Source organism: Brugia malayi, assembly GCF_000002995.4.
Source record: "Brugia malayi strain FR3 genome assembly, contig: Bm_v4_Chr4_scaffold_001, whole genome shotgun sequence".
Taxonomy (NCBI): domain Eukaryota; kingdom Metazoa; phylum Nematoda; class Chromadorea; order Rhabditida; family Onchocercidae; genus Brugia; species Brugia malayi.
Window position 1 is genome coordinate 9,823,143 of NW_025062478.1, and position 19,818 is coordinate 9,842,960.

Consider the following 19,818-nt stretch of genomic DNA (forward strand, 5'->3'; position numbering starts at 1 on the left):
ATTTTCTGAAAATTAATCTTTCAATAATCTTTAACTGTCAGATTGCTTTTTATAAATAGGCATATATTCCGGTGAAGTATTCTTTCATATCAATGAATGGGATTTTTTTTTCGTTTTTTTCGTTTTTTTTTTTTCATGTAATTGAATAGTAGCATAAATTTGTCAATCCATTTGTGTTCCTTTTGTATTCCTTTTATACTCCATTTATATTCTTTTTGGTACATTTTTTTATTACTTTATTCCTTCCTTTTGCTTTATTAACTTTTTTTTTTTTTCCATTTATCTTTGATTCAAATTTTGTTTATACAAAGAAGTATAACTTTCTGTGCAGACCAGCAAATGATACTAAAATGTTAGTTATCATTTATGGAAAAAGTTGCATAGCAATTGCTTACACTATCATTTTCATCATTTTTGGTAAACAATTCTAGTATCGATTACATATTCATTCACAATTTATTAACATTAATGCTCTATCTATAAATTTCTAAAAACTTCATTTTGACGAAGAATTCGTTCTGATCTACCTTCTAGTGCAGCTCGATCCTTTTTATGTCGTATATATTGTTCAAGTTCCTAAAATATTAATTATTAATTGGGGAAAATCATCTGGGAAAAGTTTCATACCTGATGGTAAAAATTTCATACCCGGGTACGTTGTTCAATTAACTCATCAATTTCCGGTTCTTTATGCTGACCATCTTCAGCCGGATTATCTTCTCTTTCATTATGTTTCTCCTCAAAGAATACTGATTACACAAGGAATAATCACTCAATGTCTCTACTAATGATGTAATTAGAACGAATTGAATTCAAATGTCGAAGAAATAAGAATCTGATTACTTTGTTTGGAAAGTGCTCCAAATATGCTTCATACCACAAATCACGAGGATTCGTTGCACCAATAAGTGATAGTGATGAATTGATAAAAGGTGGTGCTCCAATATCCTAAATATGCTTTTCATTAATTCAAACTTTAACACTACTGACAAGAAACTGAACTTTTGCTTATACAAGTTTTTCTTAATTCTTGCTTAAATTATGACAGTTTAATATAAACCACGAACTTAGCATAAAATATCATCCTATACTTTTTTTTTTAAAGTTAAAAAATGAAAGCATTTAAATGAACCATTAGTGAATCGGCACCGCAAGGTACTGACAATGGCTTGTTATGATCAGTGCAGATTGTTTTTGAAGCTGTAGTACCAAAAACAACACTACTGATAAGAACTCGAGTTTTACTTATCAAATTCTCCATTTTATTGCTGAACATCTGCATTATACATTGTAAATTATTGAAAAAAAAAAAGAATTACAAAGCTATCAAATGATATAGTTTTCTCATTAATGTATGAAAAAAAAAAAAATGTATAAAGGTAATTAGTTTCAAAGTGAGTATTATCAAGGTGCGCTTCTTATATACAGTTCTGTTTATAGGTAGCAAAAGTAAATTAAAATTAATTTGTGAAACGATGTAGATAAAATTGTACTGCAAGAGTAGCTCCATTCGTATGTGCCATAAAACGAAGAAATTTGCATATAATTTTTCGTTGTTCAGGCTCAAAATCCTGCAAACAAAATTTTTTTAATTTTGATTATGATAAATGATACTATTTCATCTCATTTGAAAACCAGAAAACAATAGCAACCTGAAATTTGTCGTATTTTGCACCGAGTAAAATTAATGGTATCGGTAAAGGATCAATATATTCCATATCCTAAAATTATTTCAATATATTAACTTAACTGCTTTCTTTGAAATATATATATATCTTTAGAGTGTGTTTAGTTTGTGTTTAAAAGTTAAAATCAAACCAAAACCAAACTAATTCACATTTTAAATTTACTATTGCCATTTTTTTCGTTAACTTAAATGTCACACCCTCTAAATTCTTTGTTTTTTTTTCCCTTTTTTATAACTATATAACTACTTTCTAGCGCATAAAACTTAAAGTTAGCATATCTTTTAACTCATAAAAATTGGTAAAGTATAATAATTCGTGTGTAATTACTTATCAGTAATATATCTTTGTCAATTTGAATAAATTTTCAATTAAAAAAAAAAAAAAAAAAAGAAAAAGATGAATCTGAATACATATCTTATGATCCTTAAAAGCTGCCTTCTTATCAACCATAAATACTTTATAACTATCAGATGACTTTTTAACAGATTGTTGCATTTCATTATCAATGATTATACGAGCATTGTCAAGTAAGGTGTAAAATGTATTCCACATATCGAAAGGTGCCGTTAAGTCGATAACAATTATCAGTGAGCACTGACTGAAGGAGAAATTTAATTGAATATTAAGATATATTTAAATATTAATAGAGATATTACTGGAAAAATTCTCAAAAACTAAACAAACAATTATTATGGTGAAATCACAACAAAACATTGCAAATTAAAAGAGAAGTAGAAGTAAATTCATATTTTGGATTAAAGAATAAAAATAATACCTAATAAAATTTTTAAATCTTTTTTTGCCTTCCATGAAGGACGTTTTTATGTAAAATTCAATAATTTAATTCTTTTGCTTACTGTATGTAATTGCTGGAAAGTGGTATTTGTAGAAGATTACAAAGATTTGTTCCTCCTCCCAATTCCCATATATTTCCAACATCTTTCATCTGTAATTTTTTAATTTTAGTATTATCAATTAACAAAAAAAAAAACTAAAAAAAAGATTAATTTGCTAATAAGAAGTAGTACATTTCATTCATAGCATACTAAACTTGTAAAATTCATTAATTAACATCTTAATAATTTCTCAAATGTTAGCTTTTCAAAAATAGCAAAATTAAAATACCAGAAAAGTTACTATGAGAGAAAATTATATCACATACCTTACCTCGATTCCGTCGTCCGTATGTATACTCCAATGCAATGGTTGGTTTTGTGTCTTCATTTCGATTCAAAAATCGAAATATCATCGATGTCTTTCCCTGTAAAATATTCTTTTCTTTACTTTCATACAGAATTAAAATATTCAAAACAAACAAAAAAAAAAATTATATTTTGTTTTTCATATTCTAATTATATTCAAATATTTTTTACCTTTCTTAATCTTCTTTTTTAATTATCCTAATAATAGTCCTTGGAAAAAAGAAGTGAAAAAAAATCCATTTATAGAATTTTTCCTTATCAACTTATCAGATAAATATTTTCGTTATCAATCTCAAATAAATTATTTTATCTTTATTTTTTCCTCACAAATTTTTCTTTTTTTTTTTTCTGTTTGTATTATAATTCTAAATGAATTAAGAAATAAAACTTTTCCCTTACAAATACAATTGATATGTTCGAAAAACTTACACAATTTCTACTTCCACAAATAATTAAACGAGTATCGCTCGTTTGTAAATCGCTTCCTGAAAAGAAATGAATTATAAATTTTTAAAAGATCAAAAAAAAAGTCATTGAAATAAATTGGATAATATTACATAGACAAAATATTAACAATATAAGCATAGCAACAAAACTTTTTAATTTCATTACTTATTTTCTAAGCTAACTTAAAAATTAACCATTAGCTCAATTAATAGTTTTAATGCTAAGAAGAAAAAATACTATTATCTAATTCAAATCAAGAAAAACAGAAAAAAAAAATACCAATAAGATTGATGTATGAATTGATGGCATCTTGTTGTCGAACGGTTCGTTTTTCACATTCTTCTAAATATTGCTGTCGTGCTAATGACCAAATATCGAGCATAAATGATACCAAGTAGGAAGAATATCTAAAATAAAATTTATAATATTTATAAATTCTTCTCACAATTTATCCTACTATCTTCTTCTATAGTTTTCACAAATTGCTATAACTTACTCTAACACTTACTTATACATTTAACAATGAGAAATTATGGCATTCACGTTGCCATGGTTATATCAATTGTAAATTTTCATTCGATAAACTCTTTATGCCCTTATTTTTATGTTAATTTCGAATATAAAATATATTTTTGAGATAAACAATTATGAATTGAGATGATATGCGAGAAATAATGTGTGGCAGTGAAATATTTCAATTGCAATTGAACAAATCTCAGTTATATGAATTAAAATTGATAATTACAAGTATAAATCTATGCTATTTGTAAACTTGTTTATTAAATATGATTTAAAAAATACACAAAATTGACAGTGAATGTGCGAAGAAAATTCTTTATTATTGTTTGAAAGAATGCATTTAAATTCAATTCTTTCTGAAATTTGCGCGAGGACGAACAAATTTCATTCCGATCAAAACAAGTAACACAACAAAGTATCATTGTTGCACAGTGATACGCTTCTCGCTAATTGTTTCTTAACTTCAGGTTTACAAAGTTGTCATCGGTATCGTTAGGTCACTGACGCGATGATCAATTTGACGGAGTCATTGTACAAAGACATTGTCCCTTGAGATATTAGCCATTGTGTTTGCCCGATGGTTGTATCGGATATTTCACTTATGCTAAACTTTGACAAGCATTCCGTCAATGTAACACTGTTTTCACGTTTCACGGAGTTCGTAACTTGAATTGTCTCAGGAAATGGTGATATCATCAGAAAATGATGATAAGACAAAATGGACATGTCTTAATTATCAAGTGGATCAAATGTATTAACCATTCGATAGTTTACATTGATGGGCTTTGGCCATTATTTTCATATCACTGATTAAAATTATATTGAATTCATTTTCTTTTTTACAAATTAAGGATCAAAATTTAAACTAAAATAACCAAATATAAATGATCAAATTTGTCTTAATGGAATAATTTATTTAATCAATAAAATAAAATAAAATTGTGTGCTTTTTAATTAATTTCAATTCTATTTTTTTTTTCGTATTACACAATTATATAACTTTGTAATTTTGTTCTATTTGAAATGTTGATTGAAAATATTCTCACTGATTAATGAATGCAATGAAGACCAGTTCAATGACTCCTCAGTTCATAATGTCAATCATAACACTAACAAATTCTAACATTGATATTGACGGACTATTTACATACTATCATTATTTGTTTACTGCTAGAAATATTTGAAAACAACAATCATTTTAGTTTGTAGAATTTTTTTTTTTTTAAATGAAATGAAATTTCCATTTTGTAAATATTTAATTTAATGGTTTTTTTTTTCTGTTCAAATGATACTTTTGTACTGTGCAAACAATTGAAATCCGGTCGTTTTCTCTTTTTTTTTTTTCTGTTTCTTAGATAGTAAAATAAAAGCTTCAAATGTTTGTATATGTATTTCAATTATTCAATTTTCATCACTTCATTTTTTTTTTTTTGAAAATGATTTACGAGCCTTCTCTGCTTTTTTTATTTTTTTTTAATTTTGCAAAATTTTACCTCTTAGTGTTAATTTATTTCAGAAAGATTCTAAATTGAGAAATGTAAATTTATGGAGAAAAAATTTTAGATATTGAAATAAAAGTATATTCTTCAATATCTACGTACTATCATAAAATCTAGTTTTACAAAAAATAAAAAAAAAAAATGAAAATATTTAGTTATCGAAAAATATATTATCCAAAAAAAAAAAAGGAATGTGATTTCTCTCTTTTTTTGTGTGCTTTGAAATAATCAAACATTAATTGTAATAATAAACAACAATTTTGAACAAAAATTTTATCACTAATCGGATATTATTGAAAGAAATTAGAAGTCATAGAAATGATAAAGATTGATAAGATCGTTTGATTATTATCACAATCGTCCTTATCATTATTTCTTTGTTAATACAGTAACAGTTGAAATAAACTAGAACGAATAGAAATGATAACGATGAATTATGATCATTGAATTATTATCACATCCTTTATTATTCTTTTGTTAATACTAACAGTGAAAATAAAGTAAAACTTTCATTTAATACTTTAGGAATACTTTTGGTGAGAAATTACTTAATAGTAATTGTAATTTATAATAAAATTATAATGCTAATGTTTATATTAATTATTAAATTTTAAAATAATTAAAATAAGAAATTTAAGTCTTAAATGATGGATAAATTAGTTTATTTTTGCTTAATAAAAATTAACTGAAAATCATTCCAACAAATGGGTCATTCATCTCGAATGATCTCGAATGATTCTGCTCTACTTTACAATTAATAGTTTTATATGAACTTTATATGGCAATGATAAAAAATACAAATTTCAATTTTTTTTTCATCCATAATTAATGCACTTAAAATTGATTAATTTCTTAATCAAAAATTTGATAATTTTATTGTGAAATTAATTAATGAGAAATTAAATTAATTATTAATTAATAACTATCAATTGATGATTAATCACTGCGCAAATGTAATATAATGCGCAATCTGCAACATAATATAGTTGCATATTTTCTTTCTCAATAAAATTATCAATTTTAGAAGAAATTTTTAAAAGATCATTATAAGTCGATTTGTCTCTCTATTAAACTGGTTTCTTCATATGTTTCTCTCTCTCTCTCTCTCTCTTTCTCTTCTATTCCCTTTCTTTTCTCTCATTTAATTATTTAACATTTATCTTATTTTAAATGTCAAATATATCCGTTGTCATTACTTGTTTTTGTGAATATTATTATCTCAGCGTGTTGACAAAATTATGATCAAATTTATTTGAATTTTTTAGTCAAATATTCGCTTATTATGTCAGTTTCAATTAGTTTATTATTTTTAACATTCACTAATTCTGTTAATGTCAACTCAACATTTTGTCGTATGTTATTTGTCATTTCTCATTTCCAGTCTTCCTCTCCTCAATATTTTTCACTGTTAAATGTTCAATTTAATTACTCATTCATACCATTAGCTATGATTTCTGATCTTGTCGAAACTAAAAGAAAGCTTTGAAATTCAGCAATATTTCTTAATAAAAACTTTAAAATTTAGCTATGAATCATTTTTCTATTATTAATTTCCTGCACTAATTCTCGAGCATATTGCAGTAAATTCTCGATTTTATGTAAAATTTTCGAGATCAATGTCCATCAAATTTGCAATCATTCCTTCTTAAATAATATCTTTTAATACTTCTCTTTGTTTCTTTTTCTTTTTAATCAATGTTAGATGATTTGTTCATTTTATTTTTAGTTCAAATAATTCATTAAAATAATAAAATATAATTTACTTATTAAGTTAAACTATTTGATTATGATAAAAAGAAAATTTTATTTCTCTCTCATTACTACTACTATTGATAAAATAGAAATAGAATTAAAGAAATTTTTCCAAAAAGGTATTAAAAGGAGAGCGATCATAAAATGATTACAAATAATTTTATCTTTTCATCAGTAAACTAAATGCAATTTTCCTAACAAATCAACAACATTCGAATGATAATATCTATCTAACAACAAACTAAACAAAAAATTTCCGTAAAAATCACATGATTTTAAGGTTATCACAATGATAAATGCAAACATGGATAGATAGATCAGTAGAAATAGATATTATAACTGATCTGATTAAATTCATATCAGTAAATTATTGTTAAATTAATTTTATATGAAACTTTCTAATAATAGATTAATTACCATTGCCTTTTATTAAACTAAACTTCGTTTTATTTTTCTTGTCATCACTTTTCAAATTCATATGCAATTGTTATTATTATTGCTATTATTGTTATTTTTGTTATTATTGTCATTATTATTATTATTATCATTATTAATATTGTTCTTGTTATTATTATCATTATAATTATCATAATTGTTATTGTCATTATTATTATCATTACTATTATTTTTATTATTATTATTATCAATATCGTTATTATTATTATCATTAATATTATTATTATTGTTATTATTATTATTATTATTACTATTTATAATTATTACTAATCATTGTTTATTAATATCTCATAGATCATTAAACAATCATTTTTGCAGTGTATTTGTTCATCAATGATTATGTTTGCAAGAGAATGATCGCTTGCATACTTGCATGCTTGCATGCACATGCATATATGTTTATTTATTGCCATCTATAAACACATGTGCAGCATGCAGCATGCATGCACTTCTTCAGTTTTTGTTCCTTTTTCAAATAGTTTCAATTGAACAATTTGAAAAAATTGTTAAATGTCAGCGTAACAATCAATGTCTGAGCACAACATTTCTTTGTTATCGTTTTAGTTGCATCATCAATGAATTTTTTCTAACATTTCAAAATTTTAGTTGAAATTTGTCACCAAAACAACATTTCCTTTTTGTAGTTCATCATATTCACTAGTTCATTTGCTATTTTAATATGAAATAATAATAATAATTTAAAAAATCGCAAAATATCTTTAATATAAGATATTTCTAAAAGTTATAATTTATTTTCAAAAAAAAAAAAAAAAAATTTAGTCTGTAAAAGCAATTTCAATGTATTTATTATTAATTAATCGCTAATTTGAAATAGTATTTTAAAAAATATTTTTTAAATATTTGTAATTTCTTTTGCAGATATTGCATAATTGTTATGATAATGTTACTTAGGTTATTTATTATAGTGAATTTTCTCACTGAATTAATTCATGCCTTTCAAAAAATGGTAAGTATTTAATTTTAATTTCTTTTATTAAATAGTATTCACTTTAATAATTTTCAAAGATAATTTAAATTGATAATTTTATTTATTATTGCTGCATAATTTTATTTATTTTTAATTCTTAATAAAGCAATAATGATTTTAGGATGAAGGGCAATTACATAAGGAATATTTATGGCCACCACCTTCTGATAGTTATTTGGGAAAGTATATAAATGCAGCAGTTACCTGTGATCATGGTTTATGCAGTGAAATTGGCAGGTAATTAATTAACTAATTAATTAATTACATTTAATTATTATATTATAATTAATGTAATGCGAAATTTTTCAGAAAAAAAAATTTTTTAATTTCATTAATAATCAAACAATAGCTATAAAACAAAAACAAACAAAAATTGAATGTTATAAAAAACTATAAATCAAAATAAATTTGAGTTTGAAATTAATCTCAATTTCAAATTTAAATATGAATCATTATGGAAAACCGTTACAATTTTTTAATAAATTGAGTTCTTGCAAATTAAATTAAGAAAAAAATTTTAATTTTGTTAAATTATGTTTTAATTAAATACTAACGGTAAATTTTAAAAATTTAAAAATTCATTGAAAAAAAAATCTTTTTTTAACTTTTTTTCAATAATTTTGAAACTTTTAGAAAATATATTTATTATATTTGTTGCAGAAATATTTTGATCAGAGGTGGTAATGCAATTGATGCATCGATTGCTTCAATGTTTTGCCTTGGTATTACTAATCCTCAAAGTAGTGGAATTGGTGGTGGTTTTATTATGACTTTATATAATAGGTATAAATTCAAAGTATCATTTTAAAAAAAAAAAAAAATTTAAAAAAAAAAAAACAATTTAATGAGATATTTTTTGATTAATATTGAATTAGCTTAGCAATATTGAACAAGCTATTTCTGAATAGTTTAAAAATTTATGCTTTCAAAATAATTTTTAATTAGTAAAAATCTAAAAATTATTTATCATAAAAATCTTTTTAATTATTTATAGTTAAAAAATGAAATTAAAATGCAAAAAAAGAAATGAACAATCAATTTTTTCTTTTTTTGTTTTAGAAGTGAAGCAAAATGTACTGTTATTGATGCTAGAGAAACAGCACCTAAGAATGCTTCTCGAGATATGTTTATTAATGATGAATTTGGTTCTAAATATGGTAAAAATTTTTAAAATTTTGAAAAGTATATATTAGATTTCTGATATCATTTTAAATGATTAATTTGAAGGTTTTTAACACCAGGTGAAATTGCTGGAAAAAAAAATTTTAACATTGTTTTTTTTTATTGAAAAACAAATATTAGGTCATTTAAGTGATTTTAATTTCTGATATCATTTTAAATGATTAATTTGAAGGTTTTCGTGCTATAGCAACACCAGGTGAAATTGCTGGTTATTGGCTTGCATTTAAACGCTTTGGTAGTGGTAAGATATCATGGTACGATCTGATAAAACCATCCATTGATTTATGTCGGTATGGGGTACCTGTGTCAAAGTATCTTGGATATGTCCTTGGTGTTAAAGAGAAACATTTTAGGACATTACCTTCTATGAAGTGAGTTAATTTTATAAATCATTTAAATGATAAAATTGAAAATTATCGAAATAATATATCATTTGAATGAAAAAATTGAAATTTATCAAAGTGATATATCGTTTAAATGATAAAATTAAAAATTATCAGGGCGATATATCATTTGAATGATAAAATTGAAAATTAACAGAATGATATATTGTTTAATGATAAAAATAAAAAGTAACAAAATGATGTATGATTTGAATAATAAAATTAAATAATAGAATTAAAAATTATCAAAATGATATATCATTTAAATGATAAAATTAAAAGTTATGAAAATGGTATATCATAAAATTTCTTTCTTTTTCCCACTCAATTTAATTATAGAAGTTGGATTAATAATGCTACTGATAAAGTATTTGTTGCTGGTGATATTATCAAACGACCTGAATTAGGTAATACATTAGAAAAGCTTGCACTTAGTTCTGATCCAGTGGAACTTTTCTATCGTGGTGATATAGCTAAAGCATTGGTCAAAGAAATTGAAAATAATGGTTAGTTTGTTAAAAAAAAAATTTTTTTTTCATTTTATAAAATTGTTTATTAAAATAAGTTCAACTAAAAAAAAAATAAGGAAGAAATAAGTACAAAATGATATATCAATAAAAATAATATGAAAATAAATTTTTAACATTATTTAATTAAATTGAACTTTATTTTAGTTCTTTTTTTATTTATATAAAATTTAATTAAATTAAACTTTATTTTTTTATTTTGTTATTATGATTATATTAATTATTATTTATTATTCTATTTTGATTGAAAACATTTTTGAGATAAACTAATTAGCATTCAGTATTGAAATACATTTTATATTATTATTATCATTTCAAATTATTAACAAAATTTCAAGACTAATTTAGGTGGAATTATTACGCTGGATGATTTCGCGCAATTTAAGCCAACAGTACATGAGGAACCATTGATCAATGATCACTTCTCAGGTGATCTAGCAATGTGTGGTCCACCACCACCTTCCTCATTTGCTGTTACTCAGCTAATCATATCACTTATGGCTCGTCAGTTCTTTTTTTTTTCTTAAATTATTGTTTATTTGTCAAGAATTTAGGGAAATTTTTATTTATGCTACTAATTCAATGATAATTTCCGGTTCCGGTTAAATGAAAAATTGCTATTTTAAGTTTTGACCAATTGTTAAATTTTTTTTTTTAGGCTTTTATGGACCTAAAACAAGCAAAGAGGTATTAAAACGTGATCCACTCTTTTATCATCGACTTTTGGAGGCGCAAAAATTTGCATATGCGCAACGAACACTTATGGGTGAGTTAATTAGCTTAATATAATTTTGATGAGTATTTTTTAGAAAATTTCATTTATTATTTAACATATTTATCAAATTGTATTACTGTATAAAATATTCATTTCGTAAATTTTTATCGTTCTGGAACGGATGGAAATGTGAAAAAGTGACCAAATGACCAGTGTAAGAAACGTTTAATTCCTGTAATTCTAAATTCTTCATTTTTTTTTCTTTTTTTTTTTTGTTTTTATTTTTAGTTTGTTATTCATTTTTTATTAGGTGATGAAGCTTTTGTGGAAGAAGCTAAAGAGCTTGCAAAGAATATGACAACAAAAGCATACACAGATTGGATATTCTCGAGAATGCGCAATAAAACACAACCAACAGAATACTATGGTGAGCTTCAGAAACAGGTAGGAAATGAATTAATTAGGTTAATTAGGGTCATAAAATGTGAAAACAAAAATTTGAGCTTATTCTGATATCGTAAAATTGTCATTTTAATCTTATCAGTACTAATTTTGATCTTAAATATTCATTTAAAATCATTTCTTTCCTGATAGTAAATGTTATTGAACTGATCTTGAAATTTACATAATTGTAATTAATAAGTCATTTTTTAGCTAATATTATCACTGTAGTTATACTGATAACTTTATTATTACTATTTTTTTTTCGATATTTTCTTTTTAATATTAAAAAAAAAAAAAAGTAAATTTTAAATAAATAAAAATTTTAGCTAAATGATCATGGTACATCACATGTTTCGGTATTAGATTCTATGGGTAATGGTGTATCAAGTACAAGTACTGTTAATCGATGGTAAATAATATTATCTTTCAAATAATATTTTAAATTTAATTATCAATTATACAAATGTTTACATTGCTTAATTTATTATTTCAAAATAATTATTAAATTTTGTTTTTTGTTTTTTTCATAAATTGTTGCTAAGGTAGAAGTAAGAGTTATTATAGGTTTGGCGCAGTAGTGCAATCTGTTGATTTGGGTGTTGTTTTTAATGATGAAATGGATGATTTTTCTACGCCAGGTAATAAATAATTTCATTTTTTTTTCACTTATTGTATGAGTTAACAACTTATACTGAATATTTCTGTACTAAAGTTATATACTTAAAGTTAAAGTTATATACTTACACTTATACTAGAAATTATAATTGTAAATTTTAAACAGAATGAAACAACAATAAATATTCATTCAATCGTTAATTATTACATTTGATAATACTTTTTAAAATGTACCACTAATCATTAAAGTCAACTAGCTTAATCTAAACTAATAGTTTAATTAAAAATTATTTATGTAAAATTGTAAGCAAAAATAATTTCAACTGAACTCAAAAAAATATCATATCTAATTAATTATCGGTGTATGCTTATTTCAAGCTAACAATTTGAAAAGTTAAAAAAAAATTATAATAATTTTTTTTTTTTTTGAGGAATGGCTAATGGTTTCGGATTTGCACCATCGGAAAGTAATTTTATTGAACCGGGCAAGAAACCAATGAGTAGTATGAGTCCAATGATTGTTTATAATACTAAAACTGGAAAAGTTAGCATTTTCTCATCTTTTTTTTTTTTTCATCATTAATTTAAAAATTTAAATGCTATAAATTAATTTGTTGAATTAAAATGCTTGTAATAATTTTAGATTGTAATGGTAGCTGGTGCATCTGGTGGTTCAAAAATAATTTCTGCTTTAGCTAAACCTATTATTCGAGTATTATTTTTCAATGAAACAATAAAAGAAGCAATTGATGCGCCAACATTACACAATCAATTTACGCCAGATATTACTCAATTTGAACAAACTGTACCTAAGGTTTGCTATCATTTTATAAATAATGATATTTACAGGTTAATTAATTATTTAATTAATCAATCATTTTTATTAATAACATTTATTAAATTATTTAAGGAATTGATGGATGATTTGACGCAAATTTTTGGACAAAAATTCAATAAAACCACTGGTTTTGAAGGTATAGCTCAAGGAATTGTTGTTGATGAGGATGGAACAATTTACGCCAATGGTGACTATAGGCGCCAAAGTGATATGCATCCTGGAGGATATTAGCAATAAAATTTTTTCAATTCATATATAATTATCCTCTAAATTTATCGTATATTAAAATTTATTCATTTATTTTAGTATTACAATTTTGATGTTTATTTATTGAAAAAAATCTAAATTTTAATCCTTATTTACTAAAAAAAAAAAAGTTTACAATAGGTGTAAAGCAGTTTGAATCTATAATAATGTGAAAATTTTGAAAAGATAAAATGAAAGAAAAAATTTCTTTAAAAATAATTTTTGTTTTATATTTTTTTCAAATTTTATTGTATTTTTTAATGGGTTTCATTTGTTTTACTACTACCATACATATGTCTAAGAAATATATGAAAAATTAATACTTTCTCTTCTATTATTTGCTTTCTTAACAAATACAAAAAAATAAAAAATGGAAAGATTTGAATAAAATTTCTATTTTCATTTCTTTATTTTTTTTTTATTTTCAAAAAAGATTTCTATTTTTAGCTTATATTTCTTAAAAATTAAAAATTTCCTTATATATATTAATAGCACAAAAATATTGAATTATTATTCATTTAAGTTAAATAATATTATCTTAATAATTCATTTATAACTTTGCATCATAAATTAATCCAAATTTAATATTTAATAATTGGAGAGATCAGCGTAAGGGTAAAATAAGGTAAACAAGTGCTATTGCAAGCAGATATCACAGAAGGTCACAATGTCACATTGGTAGACCGAAATACGTTATCTTTCTTCACGTGTCACAAATTTTACGTACGTGTTCTTGCAAAACAAATAAGATTTAGCAAGGTGTGTTTGATAAGAAAATTCACTTCTTCGATAACAGTTCATTTGAATTATTTTAAATTCCAAAAATTTGCGAAAGACTGCTGAATTTTTCTGTTTCGTGCGAGGGAGGAATTTATGAAATAATTTGAAAATTAGCCTAGAAATTGTCTTTAACTTCAAAGTTTTTAAATTTTGAGTCTCTTCCCTGGATTGTTACCTCTTTTTGCACCAAGAGCATCACTCAGGTATGACAAATATCATAAATTGCGCCTTTTGTGATCGATCAGGCGCTAAGATTTAAATCGATGATAAGCTCAGATCATTCTAAAATTGAAATAACCTTTGTGACTGTAGCCAGCCTATAGCCTAGTACTCCATCCCAGGCTTCAAAATTCTTTCTTATTTTGTTTACTGTTATTGAAGTCATTAAGGATTATGAATTTTCCGGTTTTCCGGATGATGATTACTGCAGAATTTGTTTTCCCTTTTTTTTTTTCAAGATCAATTTGAAGTATTTGTTGAAAAAGAATTACAGCGGAAAACATATCAAAATAATCCAATCGAAATCATCTATTAGCAAGTTGACAAAAATTTATTGGCGGTTAAATTTTTGATCGTTAAATGATGCAAATTCCTGATTGGAAAAATATTTGATCATCTGATTTATCTGATTAAAAGAATGTACAGTTGACCTCATTTTCGTTGTGACTTTTCTTTTTTACATGTTTTATTATTAGGAATAGTAATGTCAGTGTTGAATGGTGACAATCGTTCATGAATAATTAGAGCAAAACGATATAACCGGAATGTCCACTATCCGTAATGCCAAATATAATTCGGATATTTGAACATGCAAAAAAAAAAATTAATTTAAATTTTTGTTGCACTTTTGTTTGGTTCTTTTTTTTTTTGTTTAATTACAATTAAAGCTATTCATTCATTTATGATTAGCCAACCGGAGAGCATTTCGATAAATTTTTGATTTAAACAAAAAATGAACTTTTGAACTTTCTAGGCTCACTCCACATTGAATAAATAGTGCTATCCTTTGGTAAGGTTAGTTAATTCAGAATTCTGACCGGATATGACTGCTAACTTTGTCAATTCCGGATTCACTCTTAAGCAATTGAAACTGTAAATCGTCTTCAGCATACCTTATAAGTGCACTACCGTTCACTTGCAAATTTGTCACTCACTTACCTGTCGCTAAATGACTTCATGAAAGCAGGTAGATCTTTAGGATCCGCTCAAAGGCTTTTTTAGCTATGATCTATGATCTGTCGCAGTATGTGCGGAACTGTCCCCAATTATTTACACCCAAAGTTAATTTGCCAATAAAATCCTCAGATCATAGCTTTGTTTGAAATTTGCAAAGCTAACAAGTTTCACCTGTTTTTGATCCTTTTTTAGAATGTGTTGCCCTTAATCTAATAAGTCTATGCTACCTGTGGGCAAATATATTTACAACACGTTCTCTCAGCAGTTTCATCACGGGTACGTAAAGCTTTACACGCCCGTGACAAAAGGTAGTGTCCGTATAGGAAAATATCGTTTTAATACAAAATAATAATTAAACAACGATTAAAAATTAAACAAAACAACTATGTTTATCTATGAATTAATTAAGGATAAAATATCAGCGCTTAATAGTAATATATTAAAATAGGAAAAAAATTGATAGTAATATTAATAATAATTTAATAGTAATACTAATATAATTGAATTTTAATATTAAAAAATTAAAAGTAATATCAATAATAAAAACTAATAATAATAAAAAAATTAATAGTTTGATTAATAGTAATAAGTTAAATAAGTATAAGAAAAAATATCAATGATTAATAGCAATGCATAAAATAGAATATAAGTGATTAATAGTATTATATTATCAATAAGTATGTTATTAAATAAGTATAATTAAGAAAAAAATATCAGTGATTAATAGTAATATATTAAAATGTAATATCAGTAATTAATAATAATATATTAAATAAGCATGATAATCATTAAAATTGAAATGAAGTTAATTATTATTTTCAATTCATCCATAATTTTGCTAACAAGTCTATACATAGTTATCATAGCGATATCACTAATAATACATATAAACTCTTATCAGTTCAATTATTGCCATGAAATGAAGAAATTGCAAGCAGAATTGGATGGGTTAATTTAAATTTAATTAGCACTAATTTGATTCTATTTGATCAACTTAAATTAAGTATAAATCATTTCAATTCATATTGACCTATGTGAATTGGAAAATAAACGCACTGATTGTAAATGAAAAATAAAAATTGAAAATTGAAATGATAGATTTTCAAATGCTTATAATCAGATTTTTATATATTTTTTTTTAAGTTTTTATTTTTATGCAAATCGTTATAAATATAATACAGTACATAAGTAATTACTGTTTTGATCAATGATAAGTAACGCAGTATTGCAAGAAGTTTATTCAAATTCACAATTTATCTTATCAACTAATCACTATTGTCGTTATCACTAAATGATCAACAAATTTCATAGGTAAATTTAATATTTCCTATATTGTATTTTAATAGCATTAATTTAACTCTACTATTAGCTGTTATGATAATGTCAATGACTTTTGTAGTAATTAATTAATTAGTTTTGCTAATTAAAATAAAAACTATAACTGAACTTTTTAGTGGTATAAATTTAGATTAAAAATCGAAATTTTAATAATATAAATTCGGCCACTAAGTTATTAATCATTTAACAAAATGCTTATTAGGTAAGTATTAAGTTTATTAACTGCGTAAAATTTCGAGAAAATAACAAAAGTTCCGTACACAGTTCGGATTTGAACTAAATTAATTTCCTTTTTTTTTTTTAGTATTAAGCATTTCAGAAAAGATATTTTTAAATAATTATTAGAAAAGAAAAAAATGTTTGAAATATTTTGCGAATATATTTTTGCAAATTTCAAAAAAATATTTTCAAGTTATAAAGCAAAAAAAAAAAAAATTTTAAATTCATTAATACAAATAAGTGAATTTTTCTTTTTCTTCTTTTTTTTAAAAAAAATAATATACTATTTTTAAAATTAATTAAATAATATAAATAATATTAAATATAATAAAATAATATTGATTAAGCATTGATTGATACAATGATCTAAGAAAAATCCAGTAATTAGCAGAAAGATCAATCATTAGTTTAATTATTTTAATGTAAATGAGATTATCATTAATTTAATTATTTAAGTTTTACAATAATTTAATTTTATAAATTCAATTAAAGATTTAAAAGTTTATTGACGATAAATGAGTTTATTCATTATAAAATGAATTTAATCAAGCAACCATATCAATGAACAATTAATTATAAATGCTTATCAATTCAGCTAAATTAAATTAAAAAATTTATGATAAGAATTGAGTTGACAAATTGAGTTGAAAATAAATGCATTGAATTCATTCCATTGTTATTGAATTCATTTCTTTATCAATCGGTGTCTCATATTTGTATGCTGAAAATTATTTATCAAATAATTTTTAATTAGCTGATAAGGCTACTCGTCTAATTTGAAATTTCACTATTATTTACAAAAATTATTTTAATTAATTAAACAAAAATTATATAATAATAATTAAATTAATTAGTAATAAATTAACATACATAATCGAACATATCTGATACATTTGTGTCCATCAAGTTCAAAACCAAGTGCTGTACATAATAATGGCATATCTTGATTTCTTACACCTTGTGCCATCTTTAATTAATCAATTTCAACCAACTTAATTAATTAATTAATTTTATCATTTAAAATAATAAATGTAAAACAATTATTGATTCTAATTCTTATCTAATTTAAATTAAAAAAAAAATAAATTACAAATATACCATATTCAAAATACATTGTCCAGTATCTGAATCAAAACTCCATGGTGCTTCACAACAATCTGGCATCGCAAATGATCCTAAAATTTTAAATTTTATTTCATACATTTAACACATAGATGAATTTATCATTTATGCATTTTGAAAAAAGTAAAGTAAACAATTTGTTTGTTTGTTTGTTTGCAATTTTATTTTTTATGATTAAATGTATGTTGTGAGTTGAAAAATTTGAATTATTTACCTAATTAACCAAATGGTATTATAAATTTAATTAACATATGATTAAATGTATGTCACAAATTGTTAAATTGGAACTATTTACCTAATTAGCTAATTAGTAATATAAATTTAGTCAACATATGATTAAAATTAACCTAATTAGCTATTACTAGCTAATAATTATAAATTTAATAAACAAATAATGCTAATCTCTTGCAGGGAAATGATCGATAATTTGCGGTGCAGTACTTCGCACTGTTTGACATAAATGCAACTGCATGCATAGCAATAATTGCAGAAAAAATAATAAAACCACCGTATGACGCATTCTTCATACTATTTAATTGTCACAATTACTTTTCTTTTCATATTTCGATAATAAAATGACAACAAAATGAGTAAAAATTTGCATAACAAAGGAAGAATGAGAGAGGGAGAGAGAGGGGAAGAGAGAGAGAGAGAGAGAAGTTAAAAGCTAAAGCAAAAATTAGAATTGAATTTAATTTTTCCTAAAAAAATGCTCTAATTCAAGAAAGGGAAGATAAAACAAGAGTTATAAAAAGAAAAAAAGGAGTGAAGTTAAAATAAAAATTATAATTGATTTAAATTTTTCTAAAAAAAAGCTTAAATTCAATCAATTAATAAAAAAAGGGTGAAAAATTCAAGTCAGAATGTAAATTTCTAATAATATAAGAATGCAAACGATATTCATTTAATTATTTAATTAATAAATGATAATTAGTTAATTTAATAACTCACTTTTTGATTATTTGATGTATAAACAATGTTTGTTATCATTATCACTGATACGATATAACGTCAATGAATGAATGTATGAATGAATTATCATTATGTTAAATACTGGTCAATTCTTTAATTTATTTTTCTTTTTAATTAGCTATAACTGAAAAGAATAAAAATGATAATTATTCAAATATATATTAATATAATTTATCATTTTCAGTAATTTTTAATTTATTTAACTGTCACTTTTCTAATTTTAATTTAGCATTTATTATATTTAACAATTTAGCATTAGATGTTAATGATTCTTTTTTAAAAAAAAATTTTTTTTTTTCATAATATTTAATTATATATATTATAACAAATTGTTATTTATATTAAATTGAAATTTATTTAACTGTTGCTTTTTTCAACTTCAATTTAGCATTATCAAAAAAAATTTTTTTTGTCATACTTCAAAAATTAATCATTGAAATGTTTGAAATTAATCTGTTTAAATTCAATTTAAGATATCATTTCAATCTTTTATTCATACCATTTACAAATCTGTAATTTCTTGCGATAATTTCAATTACTGGTAAAGAAAAGAGGATGAAATTGGGTGGGTAGGCTTTCTTCCCTTTTTAAATCTTTACTGACCTAATTATCAGCATACTTTTTTTTTTTTTATCCTTACCATTCTTTTTTTTTTTTTTTTTATTCCATTCATCCATTTTTTCTCTCTCTCTTTTTCTTCCTTTCTCTCT

At 23.5% G+C, this 19,818-nt stretch overlaps 3 protein-coding genes across 3 annotated transcripts; 1 reads left to right on the plus strand and 2 right to left on the minus strand.

The window, feature by feature from the left end:
* Nucleotides 1-477: 477 nt before the first annotated feature.
* Nucleotides 478-3,719, minus strand: Bma-xbx-1 (dynein 2 light intermediate chain, putative; the record flags this gene model as incomplete). The annotated part of the gene is made up of 11 exons (XM_043082283.1): nt 478-576; nt 649-738; nt 844-948; nt 1,133-1,276; nt 1,494-1,571; nt 1,653-1,721; nt 2,145-2,286; nt 2,546-2,634; nt 2,851-2,949; nt 3,320-3,375; nt 3,617-3,719. The coding sequence occupies 11 exons, from the start codon at nt 3,717-3,719 to the stop codon at nt 478-480; spliced, it is 1,074 nt and encodes a 357-aa protein (XP_042938217.1).
* Nucleotides 3,720-8,458: 4,739 nt separating this feature from the next.
* Nucleotides 8,459-13,486, plus strand: Bm5505 (Gamma-glutamyltranspeptidase family protein; the record flags this gene model as incomplete). Its single annotated transcript, XM_043082284.1, has 14 exons — nt 8,459-8,530; nt 8,673-8,788; nt 9,212-9,334; nt 9,611-9,708; nt 9,906-10,104; nt 10,456-10,622; nt 10,992-11,147; nt 11,302-11,409; nt 11,669-11,802; nt 12,129-12,211; nt 12,367-12,440; nt 12,849-12,961; nt 13,061-13,231; nt 13,328-13,486. The coding sequence occupies 14 exons, from the start codon at nt 8,459-8,461 to the stop codon at nt 13,484-13,486; spliced, it is 1,773 nt and encodes a 590-aa protein (XP_042938218.1).
* A 4,193-nt stretch (nt 13,487-17,679) lies between these two features.
* Nucleotides 17,680-18,178, minus strand: Bm17794 (Uncharacterized protein; the record flags this gene model as incomplete). The annotated part of the gene is made up of 3 exons (XM_043082285.1): nt 17,680-17,735; nt 17,885-17,981; nt 18,113-18,178. The coding sequence occupies 3 exons, from the start codon at nt 18,176-18,178 to the stop codon at nt 17,680-17,682; spliced, it is 219 nt and encodes a 72-aa protein (XP_042938219.1).
* Between the last annotated feature and the right edge of the window lie 1,640 nt (nt 18,179-19,818).